This window comes from Peromyscus californicus, unplaced genomic scaffold (assembly GCF_007827085.1).
Source record: "Peromyscus californicus insignis strain IS unplaced genomic scaffold, ASM782708v3 Scaffold_6__1_contigs__length_162567912, whole genome shotgun sequence".
NCBI classification, from domain to species: Eukaryota; Metazoa; Chordata; class Mammalia; order Rodentia; family Cricetidae; genus Peromyscus; species Peromyscus californicus.
Window position 1 is genome coordinate 2,366,636 of NW_026294584.1, and position 19,329 is coordinate 2,385,964.

A 19,329-nucleotide genomic window follows, 5' to 3' on the forward strand; every position below is an offset into this window, starting at 1 on the left:
GAGGGCTAGCCTGAGTTCCTTGTGTGTCTCTTTGAGAGTAAAGGTAACATCAGTAAGTGTGGAGAGGCTGAGGTGACTGGCCGCAGCTTCTTTCAGATCAGTCCTTCTCACCGTGATGATGACAGGAAGTCTTCCTAAGTGAATGGAGTCACCCTACAGAAGTTAAGAAGATGAAATCTGTCCTGACACCCGTTAAATGGTGTGGCCACATCATGGGGGGATGCATGGAATGAGCACATATAGAAACTGTTGTCTTCAGGAACACGTTAACTGTATAGCGGTGGACAGTTACTGACCTACATTTTTTGAAGCACTTTCAATGTGTTGATGGGGAGAAAGTGGTATAAATTTAAAAAATAACCAAAAGGAGAGATTTCAAGGGTATGTAAAAATAAGAAATTTGCTATGGGGCCATTTTTCCTCCAACTCCAAGAAGCAGCAGCTGGTAGAGGCCATCATTCTAAGGGACCTTCAGGATAAGCAATGACACCTGCCAAGGGATGTGCCAAAGCACTCGTAGGTCTTGGTAAACATGAACTAATTAATTTTCACAACACCCTTGTGAGTCAGGAAGCAGCATTCTCTTAGCTTTACAGATGGGAAAGTGTCAGCATGTAGACCTAAGTGATTTGGCCCCTCTCACAGTGAAGCTAGGCAGGGCTGGGAATAAGTTGTTTTATTGGAAAGGCTTAGAGGTTGAATTCACCTCCAGTATTCTCATTCTGAACTGTTATCGCACTTCTTCCCTTTAATGAAAGTACTCCTTCTTCCTGCAAAATAATAATGATGATGCAGGCACCTCTGCCTATGAGTGTGTGATGACTAGATATCGCTATTCCTAACAATATAAAACCCTTGCATTTCAAAAGTGGGTCTAAGAAATTGTCAAATTTGTCCTCTTTGTTGTGTCTAAACATTTACTTGCTCACCATGAACATAGAACTCATGGTGCCAGAATACAAATTAGAGCACTTACTTATCTTTAGACCCGTTGGCCAGCTCCAGTTTTAGTACAGTCTTCACTGATTCCTTTTCTGTAGAGCTCCAGAGAGTGGCATAGACTGGAAAAGGTGGGGTTCGAAGTCTGTACAAAGGCTGTCACCTCCAGCAGTTCGTCTGGCTCTTAAATCCTCTACTCAGTCTTTCTGTTCAGAGAGAGGCTGTCCAGCCTGTGACTGAACAAAACCAGTGATCAGAGAGCCACCCCGCCAGGCAGCCTGTGCTGCCTCTCAGCTCTTCTCCTCCCACAGTCACCAAACTGCTGCTCCCCACAGCTAACCCCGGTTCCTCCCCATCCACCCTGCAAGCTGGCTTTTATTTGCTTTTTCCAGAAATCTTTATTGCTATTGACTTAATATTCTTTCAGTAGATGTTTATGAAATCCCATTTGTAAGTGTCACAGACAATGAAATGATAAATAAGAGGGTAATCTAACAAAAGAAACTGCTTTAAAATATAAGGTGGCAAAGGCTTTAGTGAAACATGTTTATGATATTAAGAGAACAGGGAAAGTGTATTACTTATTATTATCTATAAGCACTGAGGAAAGACAGCAATATCCCCTGCCTTTCAGAAAACTTGTAGTCAAAAACAAAAGACAGAATAAATAGGTGCATGTTGGCTACATATCAGAATGCGTGGTTATGAGCTATGAAAATGTGATGCTCCACTGTGTCACAGGATGGTGCTGTATAGAAACAGAAATAGTAATGAATTCAGTCATTTAAAAGAGCCACTGAGTTGCACAACATTGGTGGGGGTGAGCACCAATACAACATTGTTCCCTGTGAAAACAGTGGCCCCTGAATATCAGCTCCCTGTCCCATGGAACACTACTCAGTAGTGAGCAAAAGGGATCTGCCCCAAGAGCTGCCTTACGAGTTAATGTTCCAGGAAGGAACTGTGTCTCCCTGAAACATATTCACATGCATGCATGATGGTGCTAAATTGTGTTAAATACCACATAAAGAACAGATTGCAGAGAGTCAGATGAGACGAATGCCATTTTTAAAAGGGTCAGGAAGAAAATGTCTCTGTGAGGACTAACACTTCCAGTGAGACCCTGGAGGACCCATCGGGGGAGACCAAGCAGAAAGAGAACTCTCTGGGGAAACTTGCATGCAGAAGGGTGGGGATGGCTTTGGTGTGCTCTAGAAGCTGAGGTGAGTGATACTTTCTGGTGATGGCCAGGAGAAGGGAAGAGAGGCCCCACTCAGGCCCAACCCCGTGGGCCAAGGGCTTAATTTCAGTGCAACAAGAAGTGATAGGAAAGATCTGAGTTGAGATGCGTCTGATGAGGGTGTGGGAACTGGAGAGCAAGAACTGGAGAAATCAGTTTGTGTCAAGATTCTCAGGACACAGGTTGGACTGAGCTGTTTCCCAGGATGAAAAATCTTAGTTCTACTCTGTTGTTCTTTTTTGATTATTTACTAAACTTTATGTAAGTGTTTCCCTTAGAAAGTATAAGCCTCTTGCTGTTATTTTATCTTTTTCCCTTCCAAAAACAAATATTCTCCAATCAAAATATTAAGTCTTTTAGCATAAAACATGCATAACTCAAAAAACACAAATTATTTCCTCCACAAGTCTTTAACGTTTGCATGAGCCCTGGGCATTGTTTGGATTTTACTGCCATCTAGTGCCTCAGAACACACGTATGTTTGTGTTGCTGAACAAGATGCTCTCCAAAAGTGAAGGAGGAAGTACATTTCTGCTTCTGGAACCGAGAATGTCTGGGTTACTTTTATTTATTTCACTTTTTAATCAACATAAAATAAGCCTAGTCTTACTTATTACCCCCTCTCTTCTCTACATGCAATTACCTGGGGTTCCATTGATCTCTCTGTTTTATGTTCATCCCATCCCCTAAGGCTTCTATTAGGAGAATTCCTCGGGGATGCTGAGTGAGGGGGATGCATGTGCCCATTGCACAAATGTACCTTGCCCTAGAGAGCAGGGGAGAACATGAAGCCCAGCCCACATTCTGTTCTAAAGTTAAAGGCAGAAGGTTACAGCTGCTCGAGGACAGGCATCTTTCTCCCAGTTTAATAACACAACAAAAGCCCTGGTGTCTGTACAATGGCTGCCATGCAAAAGGCAGACCTTTATCCTTCCCTTGGGTCTTCTAGTTTTAGAATTGGATTTCGCCTCTGATGTAGTCTTCTTTTACAAGAGCCAGAAAGACCCCTGGGGAAAAATGCATGCTGAACCTATTTGTTTGGCTTAGTTTTGTTAACTAGAGGTTTGCATAGGCTATTGCAACAATGAATGTTCTTTTCCAAACAGGAATGGGAATGTGTGCTTTTGTGTTGCCTCTTCAAGCTTACTAGAATACATTTTCTTTCTCACTGCATTCTTCATTGTAAATCTCTTCTTCTTCCAAGGTCTCAAGCCACTCGTTTCCGCTGGCACCAACCAGCGCCTTTCGACAAGCAGCAGACATGGGCAATAGATAATGTCTATATTGGGGACGGCTGTCTAGACATGTGCAGTGGCCATGGGAGGTGCATCCAGGGAAGCTGTGTGTAAGTTGGAATGTTTCTGCTGTCTAAATATCTTGATTTGTATTCCACCCAGAAAGTTTCTAAAACTGGGTTTTTCATCACTGCCAAGTTACCTTAGCTTTTGAGTTTTCCTGAAATATAATATTGAGCTAACGGTGGAATTGATGGCTATTATAACTACATTCTTACTTAGTGATTAGCACCTGAACAACAGCTACATTGTCAAGGGAGAGCTGAATTATAATTGACTATGTTACTTTTTCTTCTGTTTCTGTGATATATTTGAAGCTTGAAAAAGATGATAGAAAACTTTAGAAGTTCATTATATTCTCACCAAAAATTATATTAAGTCCAGATAGAGGTAAGGACATGCATTTGCTGAGGTTTAGTTGAAATTTCTCATGTCATTTGCATAATAAAATATAAACCTGGTCAGTTATTGGGCATATTTGACAGAGCCTACTCTATCACTCTCCTAGATCTTTCGCATCTTTGGGAGAATCTACTTTTAAAGCATTTGGATGGATGTGTATGCATGTACACACACGTGTGCACTACAGCCTTTTGTGCTTCATTTTCTAAGATTGTGCTGTTTGATTGTTAGTGTAGAGAAGCTCATAGAGAATTCATATGCTCTTCTCTGCTAATCTTCATATACATAGGAAATCCAGCCCATGATTAATGATTGTATCCCATATCCAGGATGACTCTGAAGAGCCCTGGGCAGCCTTCCAGTCCTGTCCTGAACAGAGAACTGAGAACTCTGTTCAGGGATGGCGGTGATTATCCGAAGCATCGTCTGCTTTTAGCACACAGCCACTTGGTTCTTAAATGGCTGGAAGCTTCTGTTTAAAGACCAATTTCATATATTATTATCACCCAGCAATTTGGTTTGGCAGCTGCGGTCCTATAGGCTATCCAATGCTGTTTCACATGAGATAGGACGTCAGTACGTTGTTTAAAGTTGATTCTTTCTTCCACCTGCCACCACTAGTCACTCACTACTTTTGGAAAGGCTGAAGGAGGTTAATTCACAGCCTGTCTCTAGCCTCTGGCATTGTTAAGGAAAGCAGGTGATCTTTGGCAAGCTTTGTGACTCTGTGAAGAGCAGCTACCTTTCATCATCCTGGCCTAGGAAAAAGTTGGCTTCAGTAATGTGCAAATTCTCACAGGGGCTGTGTTTGATGTTGACTCTGCCTTTCTCTTTTTCCATCCAGCTGTGATGAGCAGTGGGGAGGCCTGTATTGTGATGAGCCTGAGACCTCCCTCCCAATCCAGCTCAAAGACAACTTCAATCGCGCTCCCTCCAGCCAGAATTGGCTGACTGTGAATGGTGGGAAACTGAGCACTGTGTGTGGAGCTGTGGCTTCGGGACTGGCTCTGCATTTCAGTGGGGTAAGAGTTCGCACAAGTTTGCTCAGCTCCTCTCTCTCCGCTGAGTCCCTGAGTCACTTTCGAAGCTTAACAGGCAAATCAAGATGCAGTAGCCCTTAATGCCCAGTCAGGATCTGAAGTTTCAACAGTGCTGAGCATTTCCAGAATGTACCTACCCAAAGCCTGTGTTGCTGTCAGCACAGGGAAGATTTAAGAACACATCTTTAAAGGACTTGCATAGGTTTCCCTGCTGAGAAAGGGGCACCTATACAGTGTGTGTGCTGGGGAGGGGGGGCTCCATCTGGATGAAGCCATAACCGAAAACTCTTGAGTTCACAGCACGTTTGAGATTAAAGAGTCAAAAACCTGGGAAATGAGCTTCAAAGTTTCTTGAGTGTATTAACAACTAATTGTTTATAAGTCACCCCAGAAGAGAGTAGCTTGTCGGTAATTACTAAACATTTGCATTTATAGCATATTATTTTGTGAGTGGCAGAAGCAATGTTGGAAAGTTTTCCTTTGAAAAAAGTTATTATCATTCTATTTTGCTGCCAAATTTTAACTTTTTAAATGTATAATTCCTCTAATATCATGACTAATAGGCAAATTAATTTTAAAAAAATAACCAATTCACATTCAACTCTTTTTTTTGCTGTACTCTATCATAGAGTTTATATTATATTTATATATTATTTATATCCAACTTTTACATAGAAGTAACAAAAGTATATATATATATATATATATATATATCATATTAATTTTTCATAATCGACAACACTAAGAATGTTTATTCAAGATACTCTTCTGCCTCAAGTAGAAGTGGGAACAGCCAGGATTTCCACATATGTTCAACTAACAAATACCTACCTATCAAGATTAATATATTGATAATTGATAATTGATAATTGATAAATAAATGGCATTTGGTGCTGGGGAGAGATGGCTCAGTCAGCAAGTGCCTGCTTCGCATAAAGACTTGGATTCCCAACATCCATGTAAAAATCAGGCATGGTAGCCTGTGTAAACCTAGTGTGGGAGGTGGGGAGGGGGGTGAAGGTGGGAGGTGGAAACAGCCCGCTCCTCAGAGCTCATTGGCCAGCAAGTCTAGCCAGTCGGTGAACTCCAAGTTCAATGAGAAACCCTTTTCTAACTGGAGAGTGATGGACAAAGAGAGCCAACATCAACCTCTGTCCTCTACATGCACATGAACATGTGTGAACATGCACACCTGTGAGCATGTAACCCATGCACCCATGTGCACATACACTCACACAAAACAACCACAGACATACACACAAATTTAAATAAAAAAATTTTAAAACATTTTAAAGGGCATTGCAACTATCTCATTATAATTAAATTATATAATTGTTTCAGTTGTAGTCATTTTAAAATTACCCATTAAAAATAGTTACCTAAGGGGGCTGGAGAAATGGCTTAGGGGTTAAGAGCACTTGCTGCTTTTCCAGAGGACTGCGTTCGAGTCCCAGCACCCACATGGTGGCCACAACTGTCAGTAACTACAGTTCCAGGGAATTCAACACTTATACTCACATAGACATTCTTACACACGTGTAAATGAAATTTTAAAAATAGTTATATCAAAATGTTCCTTCATTAGTAACTGGTGCTTTTTAGCAAATGCTAACTAATAATTGAAAATAAATTAATAAAAGCTTTGAATAGTTACTTTAATTCCAACATTTGCTTTGCCTATAAAAACATATTAAGAGCCGGGCGGTGGTGGCGCACGCCTTTAATCCCAGCACTCGGGAGGCAGAGCCAGGCGGATCTCTGTGAGTTCGAGGCCAGCCTGGGCTACCAAGTGAGTTCCAGGAAAGGCGCAAAGCTACATAGAGAAACCCTGTCTCAAAAAACCAAATATATAGATAGATAGATAGATAGATAGATAGATAGATAGATAGATAGATAGATAGATAGATTAAAAGGAAACCTCCTTAGAATATATGACATTTGGTTAAGTAAGTCTTGAATACTGAAATTTGAAAGTTCAACAAACATGAGCTGGGCACCATGCTAGAAGCTAGTGTAAGAGATATAATAACATAATCAAAGGGACAAAATCAGAGAGAAGCTGTGCTCTGCGATCTGCAATCAAGACTCCTTATTGCTGCTTTTTCCCTCTTCTGTTCCTTTTTCTTAGGGCTGTAGCCGATTGCTGGTCACTGTGGATCTAAACCTCACTAGTGCCGAGTTTATCCAGTTCTACTTCATGTATGGATGCCTCATTACACCGAGCAACCGTAACCAAGGGGTCCTCTTGGAATACTCCGTCAATGGGGGCATCACCTGGAACTTGCTGATGGAGATTTTCTATGATCAGTACAGCAAGCCTGGGTTTGTATCTGTCGCAACTGCAATAACTAGGCTATCCAGCTTGGGAAGGCTCCCAGTAACCAGTTGTCATGGACTGAGGGGACCTCCAACTTACTCATCAGTAAAGGACACCTCAGAGACAGTCAGGGAGGCTTCCTGGGGTACATAATAGCTAACCAGGGCTTTTGTTTTAAGAACAAAAGCTTTCCCATCCCAGAATAAGATTAATTACTAGATTGTAATACCAACAGTGCAAAAAAACATGGAGGCTGAATATATGATGATTTCATAAACATCTGGAGAAACAAACATTTGTTTACAAAGTATCTTCCCAGTATATATAAGACAGTAAGATGGCAGTATCCTTAAGATGCCTAGAACCTGTGTCATCCTTCTTTAAAGACCCTGAAGAGCCATCATAAATGGACCTTTGAAAATATTCTAGAAAGACCAAAAGCAGTCAGTGTAGCCAATTAGACAAGCCCAAGAGGGGCCATATGTGGGGCTGCCTTGCTGTGGTCTCAGTGACTCTGTTGGCTGAGGGAGGAGGATCAATGGAGGTTACACACTGAAGACCAGGCTGGACAACATAGTGAGACCCCACCTCAACAACAGAAGGGAGAAGAAAAGGGAAATGAAATAAAAGAAAGATGTTGAATCAGGAGTAAAACTCCTCCCCTAAAGGCTCAGCAATCTGTCCCAGAGGTAGTGCGTGACTTCAAAGATATTGAACACACTCCAGGGCAGGCCCTATGACCTACTGGTCAGCCAATAGAGTCTGCATGGACTCTTTTAATAGGGAAAGAGAACAGAATGTGGAATTGGGTCAGGAGGGAGGTGGGAAAGGATCTGGGAAGAGTTGGAGGAAGAGGATGAATATGATCAAAATATATCATGTGAAATTTTCGAAGAATAAAAAAAGGAAAAGGGTAAACTAATTGAAGTATTCCTGTTTCAAGGGAATGAGGCAGAGAATGAGAGAACAGGACACCTACCATTGTCCTCTGGCCTCCATGCATGCATGGACAGGAACGCCCACACACTCACACATGCACACACACACCACATACTAATTAAAAAGAGGAGATGGGCAGAGGGGCTTTAAAACCAAGAGACATGAGGAAATAAAATTTGGAGAGGCCTGCCTCAAAGCTGCTGGTCTCCAAGCATCCAGTAACCACATAATTGAGGGTGTGGTATTCACAGACTACATTTTCCTGCCCTAATGTCAACACTCACTAGTTCTTCAGGGTCCAAAGAATGCACAGACTGAAGTGTTAGAAGCCGATTACACACATCCTAGTTGGTCCCCATTCAGAACACTATCTACTATGCTAGGCACTCAAAAGAGCAGCAGGAAGGCAGAGCAGGTAGCTTAGGGGTAGAGTGCTTGTCTAGCATGTGCAAGGCCCTTGACACCAAAAAATAAAAAAATCAACAAGGAAATACCATGTCAACAAAAGGAAAATAATTAAACCTCTTTAATGTGAAAGTCAAAGACTTGAGTGACTATTAGTACAGCCCTCAGTTTTAGGATCCATCCAAGATTAACTTATAGGAATTTCAATGCTGAGAGGCTGCACTTGAAAGACAGGTAGATCAACAGATAAAAAGACCATGCTCTCTGCACAGACAGAAAACTAGTCCTGTGAACTCTGAATATAAATCAAATCTGTGGTTCTATTGCTGGCTTTCAATGAACATGTTTAATTGTAATTGTAAATGTAAGCCTCGTTTCTATATAACGAGGCTTGTATTGGAGCATTGAGCTATGTGTCCTTGGTGACTAAGTCAGAAGACATGCCTAGTTCTCCTTCAGTGTTTCTTTCCCTGCTCTCACTGAAGCACGTTAGCAAAGCATTGTCTATATCACAGGCAACTAAGACCTGATTACTTTCAGGCTGAGGCGCCAGCATCCTCCTACCACAACTAGTGGCCATATTCCAAGCCTGTTGCTGGCATTGAACAGATTAAAGTAGAAACCAACCCTTATGTGACAGGAAAACTGAGGTCAATATTGGTTGTATCTCCCAAAGTATGTGTTCTGTAGACCTGCAGTTACCTTCCCAGAGATGCAGATGTCCAAGGTCCACAGGCAGCACAGAGAAATCTGGGGTCCTCACATTGTTTACATTCTGTTTCTCTAGTTTAATGACTGGTAAAACAGCCAGTTAATCAGGGTCCACACACAGGAATCGATGGATTGTTTTAAAAGGAAGAGTAGGGAGATGGAAGTGTATCTGGGAGGAGCTGAGGAGTTGAGGATGAGTATGATCAAAATACATTGTATGAAATTCTCAAAGATTTAATAAAATTATGTTTAATTTGTTTCAGGGACTAGGAAGATGACTAAGTTGCAAGCACATTAGGAACTAAATTGAATCCCTGCTATCCATTTAAAAGCCAGGTCAGGTGGTGCCCACCTGTAATCCCAACACAGGGGAGGTAGACAGGACTCCTGGGGTTCTCCAGCCAGCCAGCCAATCAGAGAGCTCCAAGGGCAGTGAGAGACTGTCTCAAAAACTAAAGTGGAGAGCAATTGAAGAAGACACTCAGCATCCACCTCTGCCCTCCACTTGCCAACACACATATTTGCATGTGCAACTGTATACACACACACACACACACACACACACACACACACACACACACACACACACAGAGTTTTAGGTAATGTCTTCACTTCACTGCCCTGGGACATCCAATATCTTACTGCTGTTTCAGATCTCCTCATATGAAATATTTAACCAACATTTTCCCCACCCACATCATTTTCTGTTAGATTCGTGAATATCCTTCTCCCTCCTGATGCTAAAGAGATTGCTACTCGCTTCCGTTGGTGGCAGCCACGACATGATGGCCTAGACCAGAATGACTGGGCCATTGACAATGTCCTCATCTCAGGCTCTGCTGACCAGAGGACAGTCATGCTGGACACATTCAGCAGTGCCCCAGTGCCCCAGCATGAGCGCTCCCCTGCAGATGCTGGCCCTGTTGGGAGAATTGCTTTTGACATGTTCATGGAGGACAAAACTTCAGGTGATTTCTTCACTAATGCTGGATGAAAGTACATTGAAATGCAACTGTGTGTTTGAGGTGGGGCGGGCGGTAATCACAAGTGAAGTCAGGCCCTTTCCGGGCTTCAGATGAGGTGCAGAGACCAGAGCATCATTCTTCTGTCTTCCTGTTTAACACTGTGTCTCATCTGTACTGTCATTCTAAGCCAGATACATGTTTTAATAAATATCAGTTCATTGATAGGGTAATTGCGGGGTAGGGGGCAGAGGCAGTATTTTCATTTCTGTTTCCTATTTTTGACTTTGGATGGAAAAAAAAAAAACATTTCCTGGCCTATTGTGGCTGTCGGTGGTGGTGTTTGGGTCAGGGCCTTACTCTAGTTCAAGCTGTCCTAGAACTCACCATGAAGTTCATGCTGACCTCAAACTTACAATGATCCTCCTGCCTCATCCTCCTGGTTTCTTTATTGACACCTAAGGGCAGAATGTTGTATTTTCTATGAGTCAGGCACATTTCCAATGGCATTTCATGTTTCAGATCATGTCTCGGGTTCCACTTGCTGTAGGTCTTGCTTCTCATCCTTCATCCTCAGCAGGGACCATTTAGTGATGCTGGCAACCTGTGGGAACTGCACACCATTCTCATCTGAATGCTTGTCATTTTATAACACTATAGTAAGTTTAAGGTGGTGTCTTATATTAAGTCTGTGATTTTGCTACCCCATTTGCGTTGGTTATACTACATAAAATGCAGTGTGGTCAGATACACAGGTGATGTTTGAGGGTCTGTCTCCACCTCACACTGTAAGTCTACCCAAAGTTGCAACAGCCAGTTAGACAGTAAGGCATGGTGTCTCATCCTGCATAGCTCTACCATCTTGCACAAAAAAATATCATATGGCCAATTTTACCATAATTAGAACTTTCCAGAGAAATGGCATACCTTGAGGAAAATTTAATTTAGGAAATTTTAATAACTTAAAATACTGAATTAGCAATATTTTATTGTAAAAGCAATAAATTGTGTTCAAGTCATGAAATTGAGAAAACACTTGAAAACCATGGGGATGAAAATTAGACTCACTGGCAGATAACAATATAAGTATTTTTAATATTCTCTTAATGTTCTGTATTCCTTTAACAAACATTTTAACAAAGCTAGGGTCTCAAACGTGATCCTATATGTGTTTTGTAGCTTGCTGTTTTTTCTTTGAAATTGAATCCTGTGGTTTTTATTGTTGTTGTTGTTGTTTGGGTTTTTTTGTGGGTTTTCTTTTTCTTTTTTGAGTCTTTATTGCCCTAGAAGATAAATTTCTACTAGTTTTAAATGTCATTATGCTTTATAATTTGCTATTGGTGACTATTTAGGCTAACTAATTTTATTTCACTTATTAGGATATCATGTGACACTAGTATATCATGTGATGCCATGTGACAGCTGCAAATAATGACCAAATCCACCCTGGCAAATGGAAAAGGCTTGAAGTGTCCTCGACTTTACCAAGTGTTCCTATTCCCTGAAGTCACTAAGGCTTTAGCTGGGCTGGGGTACACACCTGTAATCCCTCCCTCAGGAGGCTGGGGCAGGAAGGGTGTGCTTTGAGAAGCTGTGCCTCAAAAACAAAACAACAGAAAAGGGGGGGGGGAATGGAGGAGGAGGAGAAGGGGGAGGAGAAATGGGAAGAAGAAAATGGGGAGGAAGGAAAGGGGAGGGGAAGGAGGAGGAAGAAGGGGAGAGGAGGGAGAAGGGAGAGGAGGGAGAAGGGGAGAGGAGGGAGAAGGGAGAGGAGGGAGAAGGGGAGGGGAAGGAAGTTGTCACTGAGACTGGCTATGTAAGCAAGATCTGGTTCAGAACTTTGCCAAGTTACTCATCACTTTTTCCCTGTGTAATAATTTACATAAGTAAGTTTACAGTCAGAATAATTTAAACATTACTTCTGTATTAACAAAAGCCAGTATAAAGCAATTTTAAGTACCTAATATATATGCTTGTTTAGTTTGGCCCCGACTAGTAAAGAAACATGTTTCCTGGCACCTGCCCATGTTGCAGGAAATGTTTGTAGCAACTGGAACATCTGCTCCCAAAGCAGCTTCTGACAGTGTGGAGGAGGCCGGTGGGTTTGCTGATGAACCTTCCATCAGAACTCCGGCACCACAGCATCAAACAGAAGGCACCGCATAGAGAAACCAGCTGTGAATCTCTCTGGCACTGGAATGTTGGGTCCCTTTGATTCTGGGCCCTATGTCTGTGACTCCAAATCCCTCAGAATGAAGACACAGATAATAGGATGGCGCCCTCCAGCCATGTGAATCCCAGCAACATGTTGTTCTGTAGATACATGTGCTCAGACCAGAATCGGACTCACTCTGGGTGAAGCCTGAATTACAGGAGGAATGCTTGGTCTCTTTGGATCTCTGGGGCCGTCAGCCTCTGCTGCTTCCAGGCCTGCCCCCAGCCTCCAATTGTCTCCACTGTAGATATGGGGCTGAATAAGACGCTTAGAAAGTTGTTTTGTATTTTTTTTTCATTTGTAACTTGATTAGCTAACAAATATAATATAAAATAAAATCACTTCTTCCCACTGGGCATAATGACAAAAGCAACCAACAACAAGAGTCTTCCAAATTTATCCCATCTTTAGATTTTTATTTTCTCAGTACGTTTTTTCAAAGAGTTACTGTTGATCTGGTTTAGAAAGGCTGAAAATTATTTTTAAAGTACTTTTCCAGAATACTTAAATATACATACCTAAACATTCAAGTATAAAGAACATTAGTGAGGTAAACAGCATTTTAGAGATAATCAGAGCTCCTTTCTTGCTGATATTGCTCTGTATTGTTGAAGCCATCTTATGTAGCCCAAGTTCCTCAAACTTGCTATGTAGCTGAGGCTAGCCTTAACCTCATGATCCCCCTGCCTCAACCTCCAAGGTGCTGGGGTTACGGGTATACATGACCATGCCCATCTTAATCTGAGTTTCTTAAATAATCTCTTTATTTTCTCAGGTTGAGTACAACTTAACAATTAGGATTCAAACATAGTCTCTATGACAACTACACAATGCAAAGCTTACTTTTTCTCAAATACTGTCTGGGCCTCCAAGATTATTTGTTCATCCAATTAGAGTGGTTTCCAGGATCTAGCAAAGAAGGAAACAGGGAATCACTTGCAATAGTTCTGTTATGTGTGTGGAATAAATTCTAATGATCCTTTGATAACACAGTACCTGTAGTTAACGATAGAACATTAAGCTGGACATGGTGGTTTCTGCCTGTAATCTCAACACTCAGGAGGCTCACCATTAGTTTGAGGCTACCCTGGGCTACGTAGTTCATTCTAGGACAGACTGGACTGTAGAATGAAACCCTGTCTCCAAAAAAAACAATAGGTTAGGTAGAGTGGATGGATGGATGGATGGATGGATGGATGGATGGATGGATGGATGGATGGGTAGATGGGTAGATGGGTAGATGGGTAGGTGAATGGGTAGAAGGGTAGGTGGATGAATGGATACACATTTTACTTCAAAATAAATTGAGGAGCTAGGCATGGTAGTACATTCTTGTGATATATAACACTCAAGAGACTGAAATACGAGGCTCAATCCTGAGTTTGAAGCCAGCCTGAGCTATAGAGTGAGACCTTGTCTTAATCATCCCACCTCTCAAAAAATGCACTACATATCTGTCAGTTATTCTAATACCCATGGTTATAAAATGATGTTTATATTAGTGTTTGTGTGACATATTATATGTAAAAGAGATTTCTAAGATTTGGTTAAAGTGAATGTTTAAGTCCTTGCTAAATCTGTCATTCAATTTTTTTTTGTCTTTTTTTTTTAAGTGAATGAGAATTGGCTATTCCATGATGACTGTACAGTGGAAAGATTCTGTGACTCTCCTGATGGAGTCATGATTTGTGGCAGCCATGATGGACGAGAAGTGTATGCAGTGACCCATGACCTGACTCCCACTGAAGACTGGATCATGCAATTCAAGGTGAAATTATCATGCTCTCAATTACATAAATAACCATACACTAGCAATCTAATCAGAAACATCATAAAGATAAAGGTCATCTAATGTTTCATTGACTTAATATGTACTTTGAAAAATAAAATTTGTTGTTAAAGTAACATACAGCTCATCTAAATAATGCTTAATGATTAAAAAAATCATACTTCTATACTATTTCAAGGTAAAATTTCAGACTTTACATAAAAGCAAATATTTACAATCAGGATTATATGCTTATAGAACAAAAAATATTGGTTTAAAAAATTCAAGATTCTGATTGCAACTTATTAAGTTAAGTCACTATATATAAAAAATTAGTTGGCTGGAGAGATAGCTCAGAGGTTAAGAGCACTGGCTGCTCTTCCAGAGTGCAATTCCCAGCAACCACATGGTGACTCACAACCATCTATAATGAGATCTGATGCCATCTTCTGTCATGCAGGCATACATGCAAATAGAACACTCATATACATAAAATAGATGAATAAATGAATATTTTTTAAAGTATATTGGCTTGTTGTGGTGGTGCCCACCTATAATCCAGGCGCTTGGGAGACAGAGGCAGGAGGATCTCTGTAAATTCAAGGCTAGCCTGGTCTATATAGTGGAGTTCCAGGTCAGCTAGGGCTAAATAGTGAAACCCTATCTCAAAAAAAAAAAGGTAAATTGTTTCTGTATGAGACTAAAGCTATAATTGTTATTTCTACTCTTCCTAGAAGCTATTAGGATGTTTCTGTAGAACAAAAAATTATAGACTATAACAGCATGATTAGAATTCGTGCCAAGAGCAGCTTTGGATCTCATTTTAGCCAGCATTTCTTCTGTGTGTTCTGCCTACCTGAGTCGCTCTGTGTTTGCAGAGCTGACACATTGTGGCTGTTGCCATGTTAGAGGCATTGTGCTTCTCTTATCGCTTCACTGCATCTTGCTTGCAGGTGAAAGTGATTTATTGAGAGTTATAAATCGCATGACAAAATAGTAAAATTGGTAAGGCTGTTAGCAATCCTTCTTGGTCAGGTATTCTACCAGATGCAAGTGCCAGGCCATTAACAAAACAATTTGCAAGTGTGGGCACAGGCCTTCCCAGGAAACCAGCCAGCGTGGCAGAGGCACAGGTTTCAGCTTCTCTCCCAAATCCCTACACAATGTACTTGGCACTCTCTACACTTTGTCACCTTGGGCAACCATGCCAATGTCCCCTGTCCATCAACAAAGCAAATAATGAATTTGAAAATACAGGGTGGGGGATATCATGGGATCTGTGCCTTTTTTGCTGCCAATTCTTTGGAGATGAAATATGTAATATGGTTTTGATGCCTTAACAATCTTCGTTTTCTGTTTATTAGATCTCTGTTGGATGCAAAGTGCCTGAAAAAATTGCCCAGAATCAAATTCATGTGCAGTATTCTACTGACTTTGGTGTGAGCTGGAACTATCTAGTCCCTCAGTGCTTACCTGCTGATCCAAAATGCTCTGGAAGTGTTTCACAGCCATCTGTGTTCTTTCCAACTAAAGGGTGGAAAAGGATCACCTACCCACTTCCTGAAAGCTTAGTGGGAAAGTAAGTCAAAAATTAAAATAAAGCGTGGCTGCAAGCATGCAGGAGGTAAACCTGGGGACTGCTGTCCAATCTCAAATTCTGTGTCATCATGGGTAAAGTGTTCTCTTCTGCCCTAATGATTAACGTACTTCATGTTGTAATCCTCAGACTTGAAGATTTGGTCCTCAGTAAAGAGCCCTGTCACGTCCTCTTTTCTAAACCCCAGTACCATCAATGATTGCCTTGGAGCCAGATGCAAAGATGCATATTAGCTACCTTACTGGCCTTGTAGACTGTAGTTCAACATAAAGATGTTTTCCAAATCCTTGATAGAGCAGGGAGCAAATCCCAACTCACGCTAGTTGCACAGCTCCTAGCTTCAGGCCACTTGTATAAGATAGCTCATAGGTTTTTTTGTTTTTCTCTTATCACAAAGCATTATGTTCTGCACCTGCAGTGAAACATAATTAGCCTGGATCAGTGGTGACCATGGCGATTAAACCATGCTCTGGAAAGTCTGTAGATAAGTTAATTTAAGGAGATTCCAAAGATTCCCCATCTACTGTAAAATTAAGAAAAGAGATGCATTAAGCAAAATGACAGGCGTGCTTCTACTGAATTAATCATAGAGTCTGGCTAAGTCAAAAGGCTTCTGATGAAACAGATCATGATTTATGAGCAAGACCGAGCTCTGAACAGGGCAGGTATGCACAGCTGTCCAGTCCTTTTGACAACATCATCGGTGTTCTGGAATGGATCAGAAGAGCTCAGGCAGTTAAGATGCTAGGAGGTGAAACTGTGATGCTTTCAGCAGCAGGTTACAAACTCTGAAGGATACTTTATCCTGGTGCTTGAGACCTGAGTTTGGTTCCAACCCACACTGGTTGGCTCACAACCGCCTGTAGGTCCAGGTACAGAGGATCTGATGCCTTCTTCTAGCCTCCACTGACACTGCACTCATGTGACAAGCTCCACACACAAATATGTGCTTCTACACATAATGAAAATTCAAACTCTTTCTAAAATACATTATATCTATAACAAAAAATGTAAAGATGAGTAGACTCTAGGACTGGTTGGTTTGCATATTTAATAATAGCTTTAAGGACGCTTTCTGCCAAACCTGAGGACCAGAATTAGATCCCTCACATACATATCCATACCCCGGCATACATGCTTGTACGTGCACGTGCACAATCACACATATACACAAATAAATACAATAATAATGGACAGTGTATCTTTAAATGACTTCAAGGACACCATTGTCTTGCTATCTCATCCCTCTGACAGTGGCACTGGTGTTGTTCTCAGCTTGAAGAGGGTCCCCCTGTTGAATATAAGATGGCTGCCAGAATACTGGACCAGATGCTTCCTTACCTGTGTCCAGTGGGAGAGAGAGGGGGTTGTATTTTCTTTCTCAGAGAACCAGAACAGCAACCTCCTTGAATCCCACTGGTACAAATTAGCCCATTCCTAAACACTTAGTAATTTGTGGAATTATATTAAGATGATCATCTCTCAGTGAGTCATCTGGGGTGAAATGCATGCTGGGGAACTACCACCACAGACTCACTTATACCTTCCATGTGCTCTCTCTCATAGACATCTCTGTCTCCCTGTGTGTCTCATATGTGTGTGTTATCATATGTACATACATTCTGTATATAATTTACATAGTGTACATACACAGCACTTGTTCCGATGAAGGATTTTGCTGTTGTGTAACCCATGTACCTACCACATAAAATGAGATGCAGAACATTTGCATTGCCCTAGAAAGTTCTTTAATACACTTTATTTTAATATAAGGTTAATTAGAGCCTTGTTTTTTTACCCAGAAGACAGAGAAGAACAATGATGAAATTAAAAATCTCTGGGAAATTGTCCTTTAATATAACCCTTTCAAAATTGTTTTCTAATTACCACAGTTACCTTGAGAATATTGATAATCTTCAAGGAATTGAGAAGTTACTGTTTCCTGAATGCCTGAAGGCTGTATGCATGCTAACAAGACTGTCATAGGCTTCATTCACCTTCTGTACAGCTTCAGAAATGTAATTAGTCAATCTAAATGCTCCACAACCACTGAAATTCACTTCTTTTGTTCATCCAGTCAATAAATGGGCCAATGAATTGAATAGATAATTCTCAAAAGAAGAACACAAACACAAATGGCCAATAAATATTTGAAAAAAATGTTCAATATCCTTAGCCATCAGGAAAATGTAAATTAAGACTGCTTTGAGACTCCATGTCACCCCAGTCAAAATAGCATTGAGACAGCAAATGAGAATAGGGAAGGTGGCTCCGTGGGTAAATGCCCTTGCCACCAAGCCTGAGGGTCAGACTTTCATCCTGGGACCCCCACTTGCACACTGTGACACACATACACACACCAGATAGATGATAGGTGGATAGATGGATAGATAGACAGATAGATAGATAGATAGATAGATAGATAGATGGATGGATGGATGGATGGATGGATGGATGGATGGATGGATGGATGGACGGACGGACAGACAGATAGGCAGACAGACAGACAGACAGACAGACAGACAGACAGACAGATAGATAGATAGATAGATAGATAGATAGATAGATGTAAAAAGATTTTTAAATCATAACATCAAATGCTGGTGAAGTTATGGATAACTATGAAGTTATGAAGAATTAATATTCATTGCTGTTGTGGGTATAAACTTCCACAACCATGATGGAAATCAATATTCAGACTCCTCAAAACATTGGAAACTACCATGTGACCCAACTATACCACTCTAGGGAATATAATAAAAGGATACTACAACAACATACCACAGAGACCCTTGCAAATCCTTGTTTATAGATGCCTTATTCATAATAACCAAGAAACAGAACCAAGAAAGATATGGTACAGGGCTGGAGAGATGACTCAACAGTTAAGAATGCTGGGTGCTCTTCCAGAAGACCAAGGTTCGATTCCCAGCACCCACATATGTCCAGTGTCCTCTTCTAGTCTCTGCAGGCAGTGCATACACATAGTACACAGATAAACGGGCATGTAGAACACCTATACATATAAAATGAAAAATATTTTAATGTAGTACAGACACATGATGAAATTTTATGCAGCTCCAAAGAAAATGAAATCATGACATTTGCAGGAAAGTGATGCAACTGGAAATCATTATGATACGCAGAATAAGCCAAACAGTGTGGGTTTTCTTTCACCTGCAGAACCTAGATTTAAAACTTTGGTGTATGCACTATGGGGGAAGGCCACAAAGCTAGAAAGGAGATCGTGGGGGGTCAGGGCAGTTCCAAGGGAAGTGTGGGATGTTGAAGGTAGTGGGATACATAGAATAATAAATCTGAAGTTGGAAGTAACTAGAAGAAGAAAAGGAACTAGCCAGAGGAGGGAGAGAGCGTGGGGGAGGGGCTGAGGAGGAAGATGAGTGAGAACCAAGTGTAATGGTGCATAGGTATGCAGGTGCCATGATGAGATGCTTTACTTTGTATACAAACTCTAAAATTTAATTTTAAAAACAAGAAA

The 19,329-nt window shown here is 41.1% G+C and overlaps 1 protein-coding gene across 5 annotated transcripts in view; it reads left to right on the forward strand.

Moving 5' to 3' along the window:
• The window catches only part of Reln (reelin), a 460,226-nt gene that overhangs the window by 413,323 nt on the left and 27,574 nt on the right, over positions 1-19,329 (forward strand). For all 5 annotated transcript variants that reach the window (XM_052719248.1, XM_052719250.1, XM_052719251.1 and 2 more), the window contains exons 47-52: positions 3,384-3,524; positions 4,721-4,898; positions 7,045-7,238; positions 10,000-10,256; positions 14,079-14,233; positions 15,598-15,812. In XM_052719248.1, coding sequence (XP_052575208.1) covers positions 3,384-3,524; positions 4,721-4,898; positions 7,045-7,238; positions 10,000-10,256; positions 14,079-14,233; positions 15,598-15,812 — 1,140 coding nt within the window. The remainder of the gene's footprint in view (positions 1-3,383; positions 3,525-4,720; positions 4,899-7,044; positions 7,239-9,999; positions 10,257-14,078; positions 14,234-15,597; positions 15,813-19,329) is intronic.